The sequence below is a fragment of the Ogataea polymorpha genome (assembly GCF_001664045.1).
Source record: "Ogataea polymorpha strain NCYC 495 leu1.1 chromosome Unknown OGAPOscaffold_1, whole genome shotgun sequence".
Lineage (NCBI taxonomy): Eukaryota > Fungi > Ascomycota > Pichiomycetes > Pichiales > Pichiaceae > Ogataea > Ogataea polymorpha.
This window is the reverse complement of record NW_017264698.1, coordinates 598,896-613,777: the sequence shown is the minus strand read 5'-3', so window position 1 is coordinate 613,777 and position 14,882 is coordinate 598,896. Positions and strand designations below refer to the sequence as shown.

The 14,882-nt window shown below is 42.2% G+C and overlaps 10 protein-coding genes across 10 annotated transcripts; 6 read left to right on the top strand and 4 right to left on the bottom strand.

Annotated features, from left to right (window-relative positions):
• Positions 1 to 238: 238 nt before the first annotated feature.
• Positions 239 to 1,894, bottom strand: OGAPODRAFT_91911 (uncharacterized protein). The gene is made up of 2 exons (XM_018357060.1): positions 1,874 to 1,894; positions 239 to 1,838 (listed from the first exon to the last, which is right to left on the bottom strand). The coding sequence occupies exon 2, from the start codon at positions 1,625 to 1,627 to the stop codon at positions 1,262 to 1,264; it is 366 nt and encodes a 121-aa protein (XP_018213102.1). The 5' UTR covers positions 1,628 to 1,838; positions 1,874 to 1,894; the 3' UTR covers positions 239 to 1,261.
• OGAPODRAFT_15201 (uncharacterized protein) lies at positions 239 to 1,894 on the top strand. Its single transcript, XM_018353572.1, has 2 exons — positions 239 to 1,838; positions 1,874 to 1,894. The coding sequence occupies exon 1, from the start codon at positions 317 to 319 to the stop codon at positions 1,232 to 1,234; it is 918 nt and encodes a 305-aa protein (XP_018213101.1). The 5' UTR covers positions 239 to 316; the 3' UTR covers positions 1,235 to 1,838; positions 1,874 to 1,894.
• A 529-nt stretch (positions 1,895 to 2,423) lies between these two features.
• Positions 2,424 to 4,619, top strand: OGAPODRAFT_15200 (uncharacterized protein). The gene has a single exon (XM_018353571.1). The coding sequence runs from the start codon at positions 2,582 to 2,584 to the stop codon at positions 4,601 to 4,603; it is 2,022 nt and encodes a 673-aa protein (XP_018213100.1). The 5' UTR covers positions 2,424 to 2,581; the 3' UTR covers positions 4,604 to 4,619.
• Positions 4,620 to 4,692: 73 nt separating this feature from the next.
• On the top strand, positions 4,693 to 7,381 carry OGAPODRAFT_91909 (uncharacterized protein). Its single transcript, XM_018357059.1, has one exon. The coding sequence runs from the start codon at positions 5,071 to 5,073 to the stop codon at positions 7,294 to 7,296; it is 2,226 nt and encodes a 741-aa protein (XP_018213099.1). The 5' UTR covers positions 4,693 to 5,070; the 3' UTR covers positions 7,297 to 7,381.
• Positions 7,382 to 7,441: 60 nt separating this feature from the next.
• OGAPODRAFT_74631 (uncharacterized protein) lies at positions 7,442 to 8,321 on the top strand (the record flags this gene model as incomplete). Its single annotated transcript, XM_018355910.1, has 1 exon — positions 7,442 to 8,321. One exon carries the CDS (start codon positions 7,442 to 7,444, stop codon positions 8,300 to 8,302), a length of 861 nt encoding a protein of 286 aa, XP_018213098.1. The 3' UTR covers positions 8,303 to 8,321.
• A 124-nt stretch (positions 8,322 to 8,445) lies between these two features.
• Positions 8,446 to 10,181, top strand: OGAPODRAFT_15199 (uncharacterized protein). Its single transcript, XM_018353570.1, has one exon. It carries the CDS (start codon positions 8,531 to 8,533, stop codon positions 9,560 to 9,562), a length of 1,032 nt encoding a protein of 343 aa, XP_018213097.1. The 5' UTR covers positions 8,446 to 8,530; the 3' UTR covers positions 9,563 to 10,181.
• Positions 9,761 to 10,183, bottom strand: OGAPODRAFT_6063 (uncharacterized protein; the record flags this gene model as incomplete). The annotated part of the gene is made up of 1 exon (XM_018355777.1): positions 9,761 to 10,183. The coding sequence occupies one exon, from the start codon at positions 10,181 to 10,183 to the stop codon at positions 9,761 to 9,763; it is 423 nt and encodes a 140-aa protein (XP_018213096.1).
• A 126-nt stretch (positions 10,184 to 10,309) lies between these two features.
• OGAPODRAFT_91906 (uncharacterized protein) lies at positions 10,310 to 11,028 on the bottom strand (the record flags this gene model as incomplete). Its single annotated transcript, XM_018357058.1, has 1 exon — positions 10,310 to 11,028. One exon carries the CDS (start codon positions 11,026 to 11,028, stop codon positions 10,468 to 10,470), a length of 561 nt encoding a protein of 186 aa, XP_018213095.1. The 3' UTR covers positions 10,310 to 10,467.
• Positions 11,029 to 11,076: 48 nt separating this feature from the next.
• On the top strand, positions 11,077 to 14,808 carry OGAPODRAFT_91905 (uncharacterized protein; the record flags this gene model as incomplete). The annotated part of the gene is made up of 2 exons (XM_018357057.1): positions 11,077 to 11,682; positions 11,726 to 14,808. 2 exons carry the CDS (start codon positions 11,077 to 11,079, stop codon positions 11,738 to 11,740), a joined length of 621 nt encoding a protein of 206 aa, XP_018213094.1. The 3' UTR covers positions 11,741 to 14,808.
• On the bottom strand, positions 11,099 to 14,808 carry OGAPODRAFT_15198 (uncharacterized protein). The gene has a single exon (XM_018353569.1). It carries the CDS (start codon positions 14,752 to 14,754, stop codon positions 11,773 to 11,775), a length of 2,982 nt encoding a protein of 993 aa, XP_018213093.1. The 5' UTR covers positions 14,755 to 14,808; the 3' UTR covers positions 11,099 to 11,772.
• Positions 14,809 to 14,882: the final 74 nt, after the last annotated feature.

The following is a 14,882-nucleotide window of genomic DNA, read 5'->3' as shown; positions in this document are numbered from 1 at the left end:
CACTGCAATTCCCGCGCAGATAGCAGGGATTGGAATAGGTATTGGCATTGCTTGATTTAATTTTTATGTCAAATTTAATTGCCCTTAGATAAGACGATTTCCGGGGTCTAAAAATTATCATCCCTTTTTTTTAATGATGCTTCCCGCTCCAGGGAAGTATTCCACAGTTATTCACGGTCGAAAACTGGACCTATCATATATTCTGCCCAATCTTGCAGCCTGTTCTGGCCCTACAGACAACAAAGCCAAAGTATGTGCGAATCACATAGCTGACCTGGTAGAGGCGTTAAATCGTAACCATGGGAGAGGCAACTGGATGATCGTGAACCTGAGACAAGAAAAATTGGGGTATGATCCTTCATCAGTGACGGATATCGGAGGGCAATTCTTATACAGACCATTCAAAGACCATAGTCCTATTCCCTTGTTTTCCTTGCTGGAAACTATAGTTACAATTGAGGAATTCCTTCAGCAAAGCCCAAACAATGTGGTAGTCGTACACTGCAAGCACGGCAAGGGAAGGACAGGAAGCATTATTGTGGCGTATCTGATGTTCAAATTTGGACTTTGTTTTCGAGAAGCCAACGCTGCATTTCAAGTACGCAGGAGAGCTTTCCGTACAGGTATCACCATCCAGTCTCAAATTCGTTACATGCACTATTTTGAATTCTTCTTACAGGATAAGAAGAGACAGCAATTCTATCGGCAGCTGTTGAAAAGTGAATTCCGCGCAATAGATGTTAAAATCAGGATAGTTAACCCTAGTCGCTCATTGCTTGATAACGCAAAAGACATGCTTGTGACCATCAACGGAGTGAAAGCATGCTCACAGGAGGTTGTAAATATGGAACTCACATACTACTGTGCAGTTTCTTGTGAAGAGGATATGGTGGTCCAATTCAATTTCAATCTAAACTCGATTTTACAAGGGTTGGGCCGAGTCTGGATCAACGTTATTATGGAATACATGTACCAATATTTGGCCTCCAAACAGTCCTTCAATTATCTTGAGCGACCAAAGTCCCAGGTGAAGAAAAATCCAACTCAGGTCACTCATTGTGTTATCAAAATTCCTTGGTCTGAACTCGATGGATTCAAAGGAACTAAGAACAAGGGGGTCAAGCTTCTGGGAAGCGTGGAGATTGACTTTACCGCTACTTTTAAGAATACAGAAGATATTGTTTCCATTCAACGCCAGGTTGCCTTGGCTGGAATGCTAGGCATGAAGAAATAAGATATAGATTTTATATCCCTCCCCGTTTCAACCGCCCTTTCTTTCGGATTCCAGGCGCATCCAGGCATCCTTGATAATCTTTTTGATGTATGAAAGCTGCTGTTCGTCATTTCCGGAAACCATTTTGCAGTTTTCAGCGCCGTACGGTTTGGAGATTACAATGTGGTTGTCAAACACGATGATGTTGTCGTTTTTGTCAAGCGAGACGTCACCATCGGGAAGTAAATTGAATAAACTCGTGAATATCTCTTTCCCTTCTGGCGTCATCTTTCTGTGTGCCAAAGTCTTATTAAGCACATATTGTGATTGGTACTTTTTCACCACATGAGCGTTGGTAACTTTATAATTATGCCCCAGCATATTCAAAGGCACAGGGTGGGGTGGCCGGGGCATATTTGCAAACTTCTCGTTTATAGAGCTGGTATTTACATCCTTGGGTTTGGAAAGGCAGGTTAGACTCTTGATGAACGTGTTTTTGATAACAATAAAGTTCTCTTTGGATGAGTTTTCGGATTGACGAACAAGCGATAACAGTCCATTATTTGGGTTATAGGAATGTATGGACCCCACTATTGTCTCATCATCTGCTGTCACAAGCTTTATTCTAATGTTAGATGAACGAGTTGTGTAGGTACTTACTTCAAGCCGACACAGTTCTCCAAACTGAGCATGAAAAAGAATTTCAAATCTGGGTATACAAATTATTTTGTAGTCTTATTTTTTGTTATGGAAACTCAGATTCGTGACTTGGAAGCCCAGTTGGAGGAACTGGATCAGTTTCCAGGCGCTATCATTGATCGTGGGGAGATGGTGGAAACCAGCGATGATCAGGACATTTTATCATCTCCCCACAGTAGTTTCTCATTCACGGATAATGATGACGAAGACGAACGCGAAGTTGATGGCCTGAACAACTTCAACATCATTCTCGAATATCCAGAGCTGCAGTACGAATATAGAGAGCTTGAAGATTTTGAAACGGAATATATGGATTGGTTTACTGCTACAGATCTCAGGGAATTAAGCAATATCAAGAAACTTGCCATTCAAAATCAAACTCCTTCAGATCTTGCCAAAAAATTGATTGACACATCAGACAGATCAGCATTGCATATACTCATATGTTTGGAATATATAGCAATGGGTCAATATGGAGAGATCTCAGAAATAAGTGAACTGACCACCAAAATAATAGACAATTCCTGCTTACTCTTAAGTCACGAGGTGCTTCTCCCTGTTTTGGAGATTCTAAGCTCTAGACTCATACTCTTGAGTGATTTGAAGAACCAAGAGAAACCCTTCAATCACAAACAGCTCCGGCTGTGGTCTTCGCAATTGTATCATTCCATGACCATCATTTACACTGTTGTCCTGGCTACTTTAACAACTAAAGAAAAAGTGCGGTTCTTGGCCGGCATCATCGATACGAGCCAGCTTCTTACTACAATGATGAAGGCAATCGATAACTGGCGCTGGCTCACTGCAGATTCCAACGACAAGGAGTTGGGATCTGCGTTAGACAACTCAGTGGTTCATTATTTCAAACTGCGCAATGTCATAATGCTTCTCTCAAAGCTGGTATTGCTTCAATTCGGAGACTCCGAGCTCCTGCAGTCTACAAAATCTTTTCTAAGATTCAAGTGTGAATCTGGTCATGTCTTTGGCAGCGCACCAGGAACTCGTGGAGCAAAAGTTGAGACTATCACCCCTCTTGACTACCAGTACTTCCGCAAGGAGCTAATCGCTAGATACCCTACCTACTCGCCTCCCGAGCATAAGGTCTCTGATATTTTACAGATGAGCGTCGAGCAAGATAATGAAAGTTGCTCAAAGCTGATCAACACTTCTGCGCTATTAATCAATCAGAAACATCATTTACGCAACAAGTTGCCAAATTCGCAAAATAGCTGTCCTCCAGACATACATATAGCAACTCCCGCCCCATCGCCAACTTTGAGCCCACAGCATACAGGAGGGTCTAGAAGCTCTAACATCTCTGAGGTCGAACATGTGAACGGGCAAGGTCGCAAAAAGGTCTTTATCACACAGCCCCAGTTTGCCAATTTGTATCCTTTCTCTCATGATATACCTGTGAGCATCCAGGAGGCAACGCGGATTTTTCATGCTCATGTATCTGAGTCGTTCAGTGCTTTACAATTTACCGATGTATTTGAGGATTTCATCAGGCAAGAAAAGGGAATTACTGAGCCTACTCGCTCAAAGTTCATTTATACCGAGAAAGACATTGAGAAGAACCCAATTTTTGCTGATGAGCTCGTGTCCTTGCAACGTGTCGAGCAGTTCTATCATTCGACATTGCCCTACTTGAATTCACTGGCGGCAATATTGATTCAGATCATATCCTCGAATGTACTTCCTGCTTCGGGGTATAAATCTGCAGAAAACCCATTTTTACCGCTTAAGAAACCTTATAACATTTCTGATATGTCGAACTACGACAAACAAAAGCTTGATTTGATGCGCATCAAAGAAACCTGTCTGAAAGCAGCTTCCACTACCATATTCCTACTGCTCAAGTGGTTCAAAATGTCACATATTTTGAAACAGGAATATTTTGCTCTTTTGCTGTTTGACAACGATCTATACTTAAACCTCTTCCGCTTCCTTGGAAGCAATCAAATGCAGACGCAGCTTGAGAACTCTTTTGATTTCAATGACCCCGAGATGTTACTGAAGAATAGAGCTGTCTTTTGTGATTATGAGGTGCTGTACGATTCAAAGGAATACAACTTTTTCAGAGCTGCAACTTCATTTTGTCGTCAAGCTCCGCAGAGTCCAAAGTTCAATTCTGAAGATATATTCGAAGTGAACGAGCAAGCCTATGAATCGTACATTCCGCCGTTCAACGGACAATCACACGTGAAAATTTTGAAGCCCAATCATCGCTATTGTACAATCATTACACAATTATTGCGAAGCTTGTACTCAACCATTTCCAACTATAAAATTCAACGAATTTACAAGCTGTTGGAAGTGCGACCAACAGAAAGCTTGCGGTTTCTCTTGACGATGTACAATTCCAATTTCTATAAACCGGTTCTGAAGGTGATTAAGCTGATTTGTCCATTCAATGGCAAAAAGTGGCGCTCCAACAACATGGATCTTATTTCCTTTGTGTATCTATTCTACAAAGTTGGGCTCCGCGACCAATGGCTAAACAATCTTTTCATCTTCAATCTCAGCGAACGATTGAAGCGTTCTTGGGAAAACGAGTACGCATTGCGCAGTTTACTCAAATTTTATAACGCCACGTATTATTCTGACCAGATGGTCAACTTTGGCTACGACAATATTCCACCTTTGAAACAAGAAATGTTTTTTGAAGAGGGCTGGAAAGGTGATATATAATGAATGAAGGTTACACCTGACACCGTATCCTTATTTATTATTGGATTTATTTTTTTATTTACATTATAGTTCTGATGGAGTCGGAACAAATCGTGATCAATTATCTGTTTCGGCTTTTGAGGAGCATAGTCCCAGATGACTTTGATGCTAATTTCATTCACAAGCTAACAAATGATGTGTATACGCTACTGCTAAGGTCGTATACGTCCTCCGTGAGCACTTCTCAGTCTTTGGCTTCCCTGAGTGAATACCGTTCTATTTTTGCCCATATTCCTGCGTACACGTATGTCTGGGATAAGCTTGAGCATACCACTGAAGATCTTCTATCCTTGAAAAATATAGACGATGCAGCTAGGTACTTGATCAAGTTGGATTCGTACGAAACAAATAAACAAAGACAATTACCATCGCGTTTCGCACAATACGACTCTTCTGGAGTCGCAAATAATCTGGGAGCCAGCACAAGCATGACTAATCCACGTCATCTTCTTTCATCTCCTGGCCTGCCTTCAAGCACCGCGTTTCTTCCCTCATCGACATTTGGACTACATTCAAGCCGACCGCCAAGCCAAAGCTTCTCCGTAGGGGAGCCTCTTAGCAAACACCTGTTACCCTTTTACTACCATAATACCGAGTATGGCCTTATTCCAGAGCAAGAAATGATCAAAAGTCTGGCATTTACACTAATAGGTTCGACGTCGGAAATATTTCCATTCGATGATAAGATAAAAGTTCCAACTAATATAAGCTATGGCGCAATGGGTCTGCTTTATCAGTTATTCGAGCCTGCTCTAATATACAAACAATTGAAAACAATGAGTCCGAGAGTTTTGGCCAACTCGCAGGTAAAAGTCGCCTTTTCAAGCTCCTTACAGAAAGAATTATTCCAGTATACCACTCTTGTGAATCAAATTTTTAATCCAGCGCACATCGAGTCCTTGACATTGAGATATGTACGCTTACAACTCAATGACTCAATCATCAAGTTGCGGATGCTTTTCAACCTTACCACACAGATTCAGACGCTTCCCATTAACGAATTCCTGTCGTATTTGAGCCAGCTTACAAGAATCGGAGACCCGTTGTTAAAAACGTTGGCAGTCACGATTTTTCGTACATGTTCTTTGCCCTATTTTGAGATGATTAAAGATTGGATTTTCGAAGGGTCGCTGGTTCTGGAAGATGCCACAAAGGAGAATTTCTTTATCGCATACACTGAGCGAGGTCAAGAACTGCAACAGGAAAAAGTTCCTACTTTCATACGGACTTCAGAGCTGATCTACCAGATAGGAAAATCGCTTCTCTATCTGAAAAACCAGTGCAATGAAATGAAATGGTGCATCGATTTTGGTTTGAAGTATCGACAATTGTTTGCAAGCAATGGTGATTTTTTGGATATGGCAGCCAACAAATTGGACATACTTGTGAAACAGCAGTATGACGAGATAATCAATTATTTATGCTATGTTCTTTACGAAAAATATGGTCTGGTCAAAGAAATAAGCTATCTGCACCAACTTTTGCTGATGAATAAAGGCGATTTTATCAATTCTCTCATTGTCAAAGGCCTTACTCTTTTAAATGAGTCCTCGTCAACATTGTCATCTCACCATCTAATGAAAATTTTACAAGAATCTATTGAGAATTCTAGCATCAGACATTTTCCTATTGAAGTTCTAAATCGACTGGACGCTAGAATCCTTGAGATGGGACATGGAAATATTGGTTGGGATGTCTTTACTTTAGACTTCCAGGTCAAATATCCCCTAGATAACATTCTAAATGGGCCCACGCACGATTCTAGAGAATATTTGCGGATGTTCAATTTCTTGTTGCGTTTACAAAAGGTGAATTATCTTCTGAACGTAGAATGGTTAGAATCCAATAGCATCAGGCGGAGTTCGTTGAAACACATTGAGAAAAGAAGCAAGATGGTCCGTCGACAACTGAAGCTCGACCCTAATTATACCCTCTCGGTTCTTGATTCGCGTTGTCTCTGGCTATCCAAAACCTTCAAGCGACTTAACATTCTGAGAAACGAATTCATCAAGTTTGTGAATATCATCACCAGTTTCTTTGATCTTGAAATCATCGAAAAAAAATACCGAAAGCTGCTAGAGGCCCTTGCCAAAACAGACGAGCATGATATCAAAGTCAAGCGAAACGCCAAAGGCCTGAAAGTACTGGAAAGTGGAAGAATCAAGATTGACAAGACTTATCTCCCTCTGCCCGATAACGCTCATCTTGAGCTGAAATATCGTGCTTATAACTTGGACGAACTGACAAAGTTGCATCACGACTATATCACTTCAATCACAAGATCCAGGCTGTTTGATATGCACAGTAAGTCCTCTAAAGGCAAAAACTCGGGCCTTTATTACATTGAGCAGATTGATTCTTTCATCAGAACCATCAACCAATTCATCAGTCTCAACGAAGAGTTCAACAGCTTGTTGGTTGACATGTTATCTGTTACCGAAATGCTGCGCGATGATGGGCATTTAGACTTTGAGAATAAGGATCGTTATGACGATTATCTCAATTCGATCGATATTAAGTTGAACAAGCTTATGGAAAAGTTGACCGTGGACATCATAGAGTCTTTCGAAGATAACCTCGAAAAGTTCACCGAGGACTTGACCCTGGACCACGACCAGACACTGAGGTGTCTCGGTATCATGTTAAGCAATTAGGTAGATAGCTAGTCATCAACAATCAAATTCGAGTCACGATTATTTTTTCCCCTTGGCCGTTTTCATCACATGTCGGTGTGCACCCTTAAACGTGGGGAAGATATTTTTTTTTATAAAGCTTGAAGAAAACCTTCTTGTAGAGTAAATGGAGGATAGTATTGCAGAGTCCGTTCTTTTAGACAATTTCAAATCCTTTGGTGCTGGTGGTTTTGGTGGGATATGTGCGGTGATAACAGGCCAGCCATTCGACTATACCAAGGTACTTTTGCAGACAAATCAGTATAAGTCTTCTCTCGACTGTATCAAAGGCACTTTAGCCTCAGGTGGGCCTTTGGGCTTCTACAAAGGAGTTTCGTCTCCTTTATTGGGGGTCACTCCGATGTTTGCCGTGTCTTTCTGGGGTTATGATGTGGGCAAGAAGCTTGTGTGCACATTTTACAATATCGATCCAGTAAAATCACACCTCACCATCCCTCAGATAAGCGCAGCGGGATTCTTCAGTGCAATACCTACGACATTGATTGCAGCCCCTTTTGAGCGTGTGAAAGTGGTGATGCAGACTTCGCAAGGCCAGGTGTCCTTTGTTGAAACGGTGTCCAAGCTTTACAAACAAGGTGGTCTGAAATCAATCTTCAAGGGGTCCGCGGCTACTTTGGCCAGGGACGGGCCTGGATCTGCGGTTTACTTTGCCACTTACGAATACCTAAAAAAGGAGCTCTCTGGAAGCTCTGATGATGCATCTATCGCAGCTATCATGGCTGCGGGTGGTTTGGCAGGTGTTGCAATGTGGACAGCTATATTCCCTATTGACACTATAAAAAGTGTCCAGCAATCTTCGGACAGCAACCGGTCAGTGGTTAAGACGGCATCTTCTATTTATTCAAAAGGAGGGATTAAGGCTTTCTTCCCTGGTTTGGGTCCAGCCCTCGCTAGGAGCTTCCCAGCCAACGCAGCTACATTTTTGGGAGTCGAGATAGCCAGGAAATTTCTCGATCAAATTATGTAATCGTAAATATATTATCCAGCTTCCAATTTATTTTCCGGTGAGCTAGCTCTTTTGATCATGGGATTCTTTTTACCTCAGCAGGCCCTACCTCACCTGAAAGAGTACAAGTAAGTACCAGCAAGCTATTCAATACCTAACAGCAGGTATCAATCAGAGGATAGGTCGTTATTGACCAAATATGTCCTAAAACGATTCTGGGTCCAATTTGAAAAGATCTTCCCTGTGTGGATGGCCCCAAACATGGTTACGCTTTCGGGACTGATGTTCATTTTGGCCTCTTTGCTTCTTGTGTTCTACGTGGATCCAGATTTGAATCAGCAATCGCCTCGATGGTGCTACTTGGTCTATGCACTGTCCATTTTCCTGTACCAAACCTTTGATGCATGTGATGGAATCCACGCAAGAAGAACAGGACAATCTGGTCCCCTTGGAGAGTTGTTCGACCATTGTGTTGATGCGGTTAACACCAGTCTTTCTGTTCTGATCTTTGCCTCTGTGGCAGGTTTGGGGAAGGGATGGATGGTGTACATGTCTCAATTTGCTTCTCTCATGAATTTCTACTTGTCGACGTGGGAGGAATTCTATACTCACAAACTATTTTTGAGTGAGTGCTCGGGTCCTGTGGAAGGAATCATACTACTTGTTGTTCTTTTCATTGCTACTGCGTTCAATGGCCCAAGTTTCTGGAAATTCGAGGTTTTCAGGGTCGACCTTTCTGCTTTCAACCTATCTTCGAGCTATCCAATCAAAGCCCTTGATTTGGCTTTAGCTTTTGGTGCTGTCTTCCTGTACTTTAACATCGACTCGGCCCGTCGAAATGTCATTCGACATGTTGCCTCTAAGACTGAACAGCAGTCCGCGATGAGAGGTCTGGTGCCATTCTTTGCTTACTATGGCTCCGTTTTTGCGATGCTAATCCTTCACGAGCAGATCAGAACAGTATATACTGTGCCAATGATGCTCACTATTGGCTCTACAATGGCATTCACTGTGGGTCGTATCATTATCGGTCATTTGACAAAGCAAGAATTCCCGATCTTCAATCTTCCGATGCTTCTTCCCACGGTGCAGCTGATTTTGATCCCTTTGTTATCACACGTCTATGGATATGATTATGATGGTGTTTTATGTTCAATTGTTTACCTTGGATTTGGTGTTGCTCTTGGAGTTCATGCTATGTTCATCCTAGAGGTGATCTATGAAATTACAACTTATCTGGACATCTATGCTCTGAGTATAAAACACCAGAAAGTCTTTTAGAAACTCGACTGAAGCATTATTCACCGTCTTTCGAAGATCCTTATTGACTACAACACGCATACATGTATACTACTAAATCCTAAACCAATTGCTTATATATACACAATGCTCGGCAACTATTGCCTATGTGAGCAACCAAGAACATGCATGGTTACGTAGGGTCAGTGAAAAGCTGACAGACTGTATGTTGTTCCTAGTTTATTTTGCAGCTGCAGCTGGCTGTTGTTCGCTTCCGGAGGCCAACAAGTCACTGCTACCTTGTTGCAACTGCATTTCCTTTTCTAATTCGTTCAACTGGGTCTCACCAAAAATTCCCAAAGCCAAAGGAACTCCCAGAAGCAAGGTAGAAGAGGTCAGAATCCACAATCCATTACCACATTTCTTGGCCAAAGTTGACGCAGTGGAGGAAACAGACTCCAAAGTAGAAGCAATGTATTGTCTTTGCTCAGGCAAAATCATGTCCTTAAGTGCTTCGATTCTCTGCAACAAAGTTTCATTTTCGTCAAATTCGTCTTCAGACTCAAATTCAGATTCGGTTTCAACTTCCTCTGCTCCTGACTTGAACACCTTTTCTTCAAGTTTTTGTTGACTCTCGTCTTCGATTCTAGTTAGGGTGACCATTTTTCAATGAAATTTTTTTTCCGATAATCAAAATTATAGCAAAAGTTCGTCAGTGCAAGGGTGTATTGCAGAGTATCCGCAGCACTCAGGCTTACATCGTATATCCTAAGCTACTAGCGGTGCATTCCTAGATGAAACACTTTTCCTGAAGAAGGCGGAGTCTCAGGTCGGGAGCAATCCATGTTTCAGTCACCAACGTTGCGATTATATATGCTAAATCTTCCTTCATATTCGCGCACCATAACTCGTAAGTAACATGCGTAATTTACACTATCCTTATCCCTTCAAGCGCAAGTAGCTAGCATGTGGCTAATCACCTTGAGCAGTTGGTCATTTTCGCAAGCAGCACTGACTCTTTCTTTGTCATTCAGCTGTTTATTCACCTGGTTTTCGCTTTGATGGCTGCCTTCCTTCAGTAAGACTAATATTCTAAACCTTGGAGGCAGGCAACGCTCCAATCTTACTCTGATTCCGAGACCAATGAGAGTGGCCAAAGAGCAGTGTGTGATTGTTGGTGTGATACGGACTATCACTTCTCCTATTTGATTCTTATCCTTTGGATCAATAACTTTGATGTCTGAGAGATTCACAACAGCTAGCTGCCCAAGAGTGAGCGGGTGTTCGGGGTCAGAAATTGTCGAAATCAAGTCATAAATCTCCTGTGCATCGAATCCTTCGTCTTCAGATTCGCCCTCACTATCGGTATACGTTATTCCGTCTAGCGAAAGCTCAGTGAGCTCCTGATGCACTACTGACTGCTCGTCTTTCTCCACTATTGCGCCGTGCCGTGTGGGGAGCAAGCTTGCATCCAGCACGGTAGGGTTTGCATTTATAACGTCTGCCATGACAAATAAAAATTGTAATTTTAGATCTTTTTTTTTAAGGTACATCTCATGTCTCTCATAATAGGCGTCAGCGGAGCTTCGAGTTCTGGGAAAACCACTGTGGCTAAGACTTTACGTGATCTGTTTCCAAACTCTATCCTACTACACGAAGATGACTTCTACTACCCAGATGACCAGATTCCATTCAATCAAGAATTGCAAGAATATGACTGGGACTGCCCTGAGGCAGTCAATTTTGAAAAATTGAAAGATACATTGAGAAATTTCAAACGAGACCCAAAATTTCAGTTTACCGAGTCGTCCAAAGAGTCTGTCGATGTCTCCATCACACTTAATCCCCAAATTGAGCGAAAAATCAAGGAAACCGTTGGACATTTAAGCCTCCCACGGATAGTATTCATAGATGGGTTTTTGTTGTATCATGATAGGGAGATCCTCGACCTCCTAGACGTTTGTCTGTTCTATAAGACAGACTACGATACTCTTAAGAATAGACGTCAAAACAGACAATACACTATAGACAATGGCATATGGACAGATCCTCCTGGGTATTTTGAAAAGATCGTTTGGCCACAATACTACAAAAACCATACACATTTGTTTGAAAATGCATACGATAACGAACAACAGCTAAAAGAGAACACTGCCAAGATCGTTGAGCCACGTATTGTTGCTTTCGATAATGACAATAGCACAGAATTCAATCAATTGATTTTGCAAACAGCCAGGATGATATGTAGGGGGTTATCTCTTTGAGCGAGGCCCTTTCTGCTTTTTCATTTCTTGGTCATATATCTGTTCAGCCGTCTCTACGGTCTTCCGCTTCTTTCCCGATTTGACACTCACCACACCTTTGTTCTTGGCAGCTTTCTCTAATTTGCTAGTGTCCCATCCTTGTTCGTTAATAGCGTACTTTTCAAGATTTAGGGAGTTGATGAGCTCTTTTTGTTTTTCTCTCAAGGCGCTCACTGCTGAGGCTCCGGACTTGTTCATTTCATCAACGAGCTCTTTTTCTATCTCTTCAATGTCTGCAACGTTGGTTTCCTCACCATTCATCTCTCGGACAATTTCGTCCTCCACTTCAGGCATTTCTTCTGCTATCTTCTGTTGCACAAGCGAGCGGAAATAACTGGACACTTTACGAATGATCTTGGCAAACATTGCCATGGCTTGATTGGCCTCAATAGAAAGTTCCTTGGCAATTTTGTCCATGTCCTTGTGTTGCAGTCCGATAGCTAGCAAAATTGCCGCCTGCACGTTTGACAAGTTCACCTCTTTAGAGATTTTACCCTGGAAGTAAAGATATGCCAAAATTGGTAGTAGATCCACCACAACGTGGTAGTCTATTAGGTTGTTAGCGTACGACTCGAGTCTCTTGAGGTCGAATGGCGAAAAGAATTTGTCTAGCTCTTCTTTTGTGAAGTTTTCTTGCTGTGGCTTTTCACAAGACTCCAGTACGCTCAAAGCCTGTACAGAAGGTATCACATTGAAGTTGTAACCCAACAAGTTCACAAATCTTTTATGGAAGTCCTTTGAATATTCCTTCAACCATTGGTCCTCGCGGTTCTCGAGAACCTTGAGCATGACACATGTGTGTTCGCCAGTCAAGTCATTTGCAGTTTGTCTCAGGTAAACTGGAAGATAGTGGGACCTTTTCCAGAACCTAAATAGATCCGGTGTTAATCCATAGGAGACACCCATATAGTGTAAATAGTAAGGTGCTTTGTGAGAAAGATTAATGAACAGTGGTTGCAGTCTGTTTTCCTTTCTTGGTTTGATCTCCTCTTGCTGTAGAACCGCAGATTCTAGCTCATTGTCAGTCAATCTTCTAAGAGAGTACTTGTCATCTTCGAAGGAGGAAGCTTCGCTGATGTTGGCAAATTTACCTTCGAAATAGTCTGTCAATAGCTCCAAAGCTCTTGATCCGTAGCCCATGTTCATATAGTCAGGGTGAGTGGCGACTCTAACAATCCTAGCACCAGAAAGAGATGCAAAATCATCGTCCTGGAATTGTTGGCTGATCAACCACGGTATAAGATCTCCACCAGCACGAACACCTCTGTTAAGACTGCTTCGAATACTCTCCTTAGATATCTCACCCTCCAAAGCAAGTTGCACCACACATAATGGAGTTGGAATGGAACCGTCTTTTCCAGCATCTGGCCCAAACAACGCATAAAGTTGGTGGGCTGGAGCATCAGACATGAGCTGTAGATCATTTGGAGAGTTTTTATAATGCGAAGAAACAAAGAGGGCCATCATTTTTTGCAAGAACGCCTCTGAAACCGGATCGTAAGAAAATAAAGTGTCCCTGTTGATGTAAAAGAGATTGCATTCGCTAGGATGTGGACAGCCTCTTGTCTCATATTTGGTATTTTTTGTGAGTTTCGCATCCAGACAAAGCAATTTATTCAACCAGGCCTCCACTGGATCTCCAGGGGCGTATCTAATTGGTTCGTCCAAAACAACTTCAACCAAATTGCGGCCGCGGATATGCAAGTCATCCTCTGTCGATTTCTTGTTGCCTCTCGACACAACCTGAGTCTGAGAATTATTGCTGACAATAGTATTAGAGTGGTCTCTCAACTGCTGGATCAATTTCAGGCTCAAGGACCTTCCTGTTCCTTCGTATCCATTGATGGTGGAAGCCATGAAGACCAAATAAGGTCCCAGTAATTTCTTCACCACCGGCAGGGGTATCGCTGCTGCCTCATCAATAATCAAAAGCTCTGCTTGTCCCAGAACGTGACTGTCAGTAGGCGAGATATATTGAATGGTCTGTCTGTGGCCCGATCTTTTGATATCCACTCTCACAATGGCTTTAGCGAAGGATGGATTCGTCGACTGAATAATATCATAATCTTGATGCTCAATGTATCCCATGGCATCAAAACCTTTGAAGATAAATTCAAACAAGGTTTTAAGGTTTTCCGGCGAAGGAGACGTAACGAAGATGTTGGAGTAATCTTGGGCAACGGCTGCAGCTATAGCAATACCTAGTGCGGCAGATTTACCACGACCCCTACCAGCAGTCAACGTCACGGTTGTGTTTAAGGTCTTTTCGGCTATCGAATCAATGAATCTCAAAATGGCCTCTGCTTGGTTGACCGTCTTGGACAATGCAACTAGTGCCCCCGCCGGTTGAGTATCTTCAAGGCTCTTCTTCAAGTCTATCAGCTCCTGTTCTTTTTCGGTCACTTCCTCATCATCTTTTGGAGGTAACCTCTTAACGTTTCTTCCGCCAGAAACAGGTAAAACATTCAACTCGTCGTCCAACACTAAACAATTTCTGCAATCGGCAAGTGACAGCAAAAAGCGCTCATTGAAACGAGCCACAACATCGTTGTGTGCTTCAGTTCTATATCTGGAATGGATATCCATGGTCATGGTATATAATTGCTTCAGAGATGTCATGGACTTGAGTAGCATAACAACTAATCCTCCTCCTTCAACCGTTTCAATTGTCCTTGCCATAAGATTAGGGGTGAGTCCTTCGAAATCCTGCAAAATGACCATACCATATGTATTACCCAAAATCTTGTCGGTCTCTTTATAATACACGTATCTGATCTGCTGGTTTGTAATGAAGACTTCAAATGGATCTAGCTCATTTGGCTCCCTTTTTCCGCGCTTGATTTCCTTTTTGATCTTGTCTTCCCTCTTCTTTCTATGCGAAGTGAAACCAAGAAGTTTCTTCTTATAAGCCCATAAAATGGATTTATTCATTTTGAGGTTTGCATTCATCATCAGATAGTGGAGATTAGGAATTTGGTTTCTGGATCGATCTCCAACCATAATTATAAAACTCCGTTCCCTGGTGTCAACGCCATTGCGGATAAGAGCAGCAATCCGTG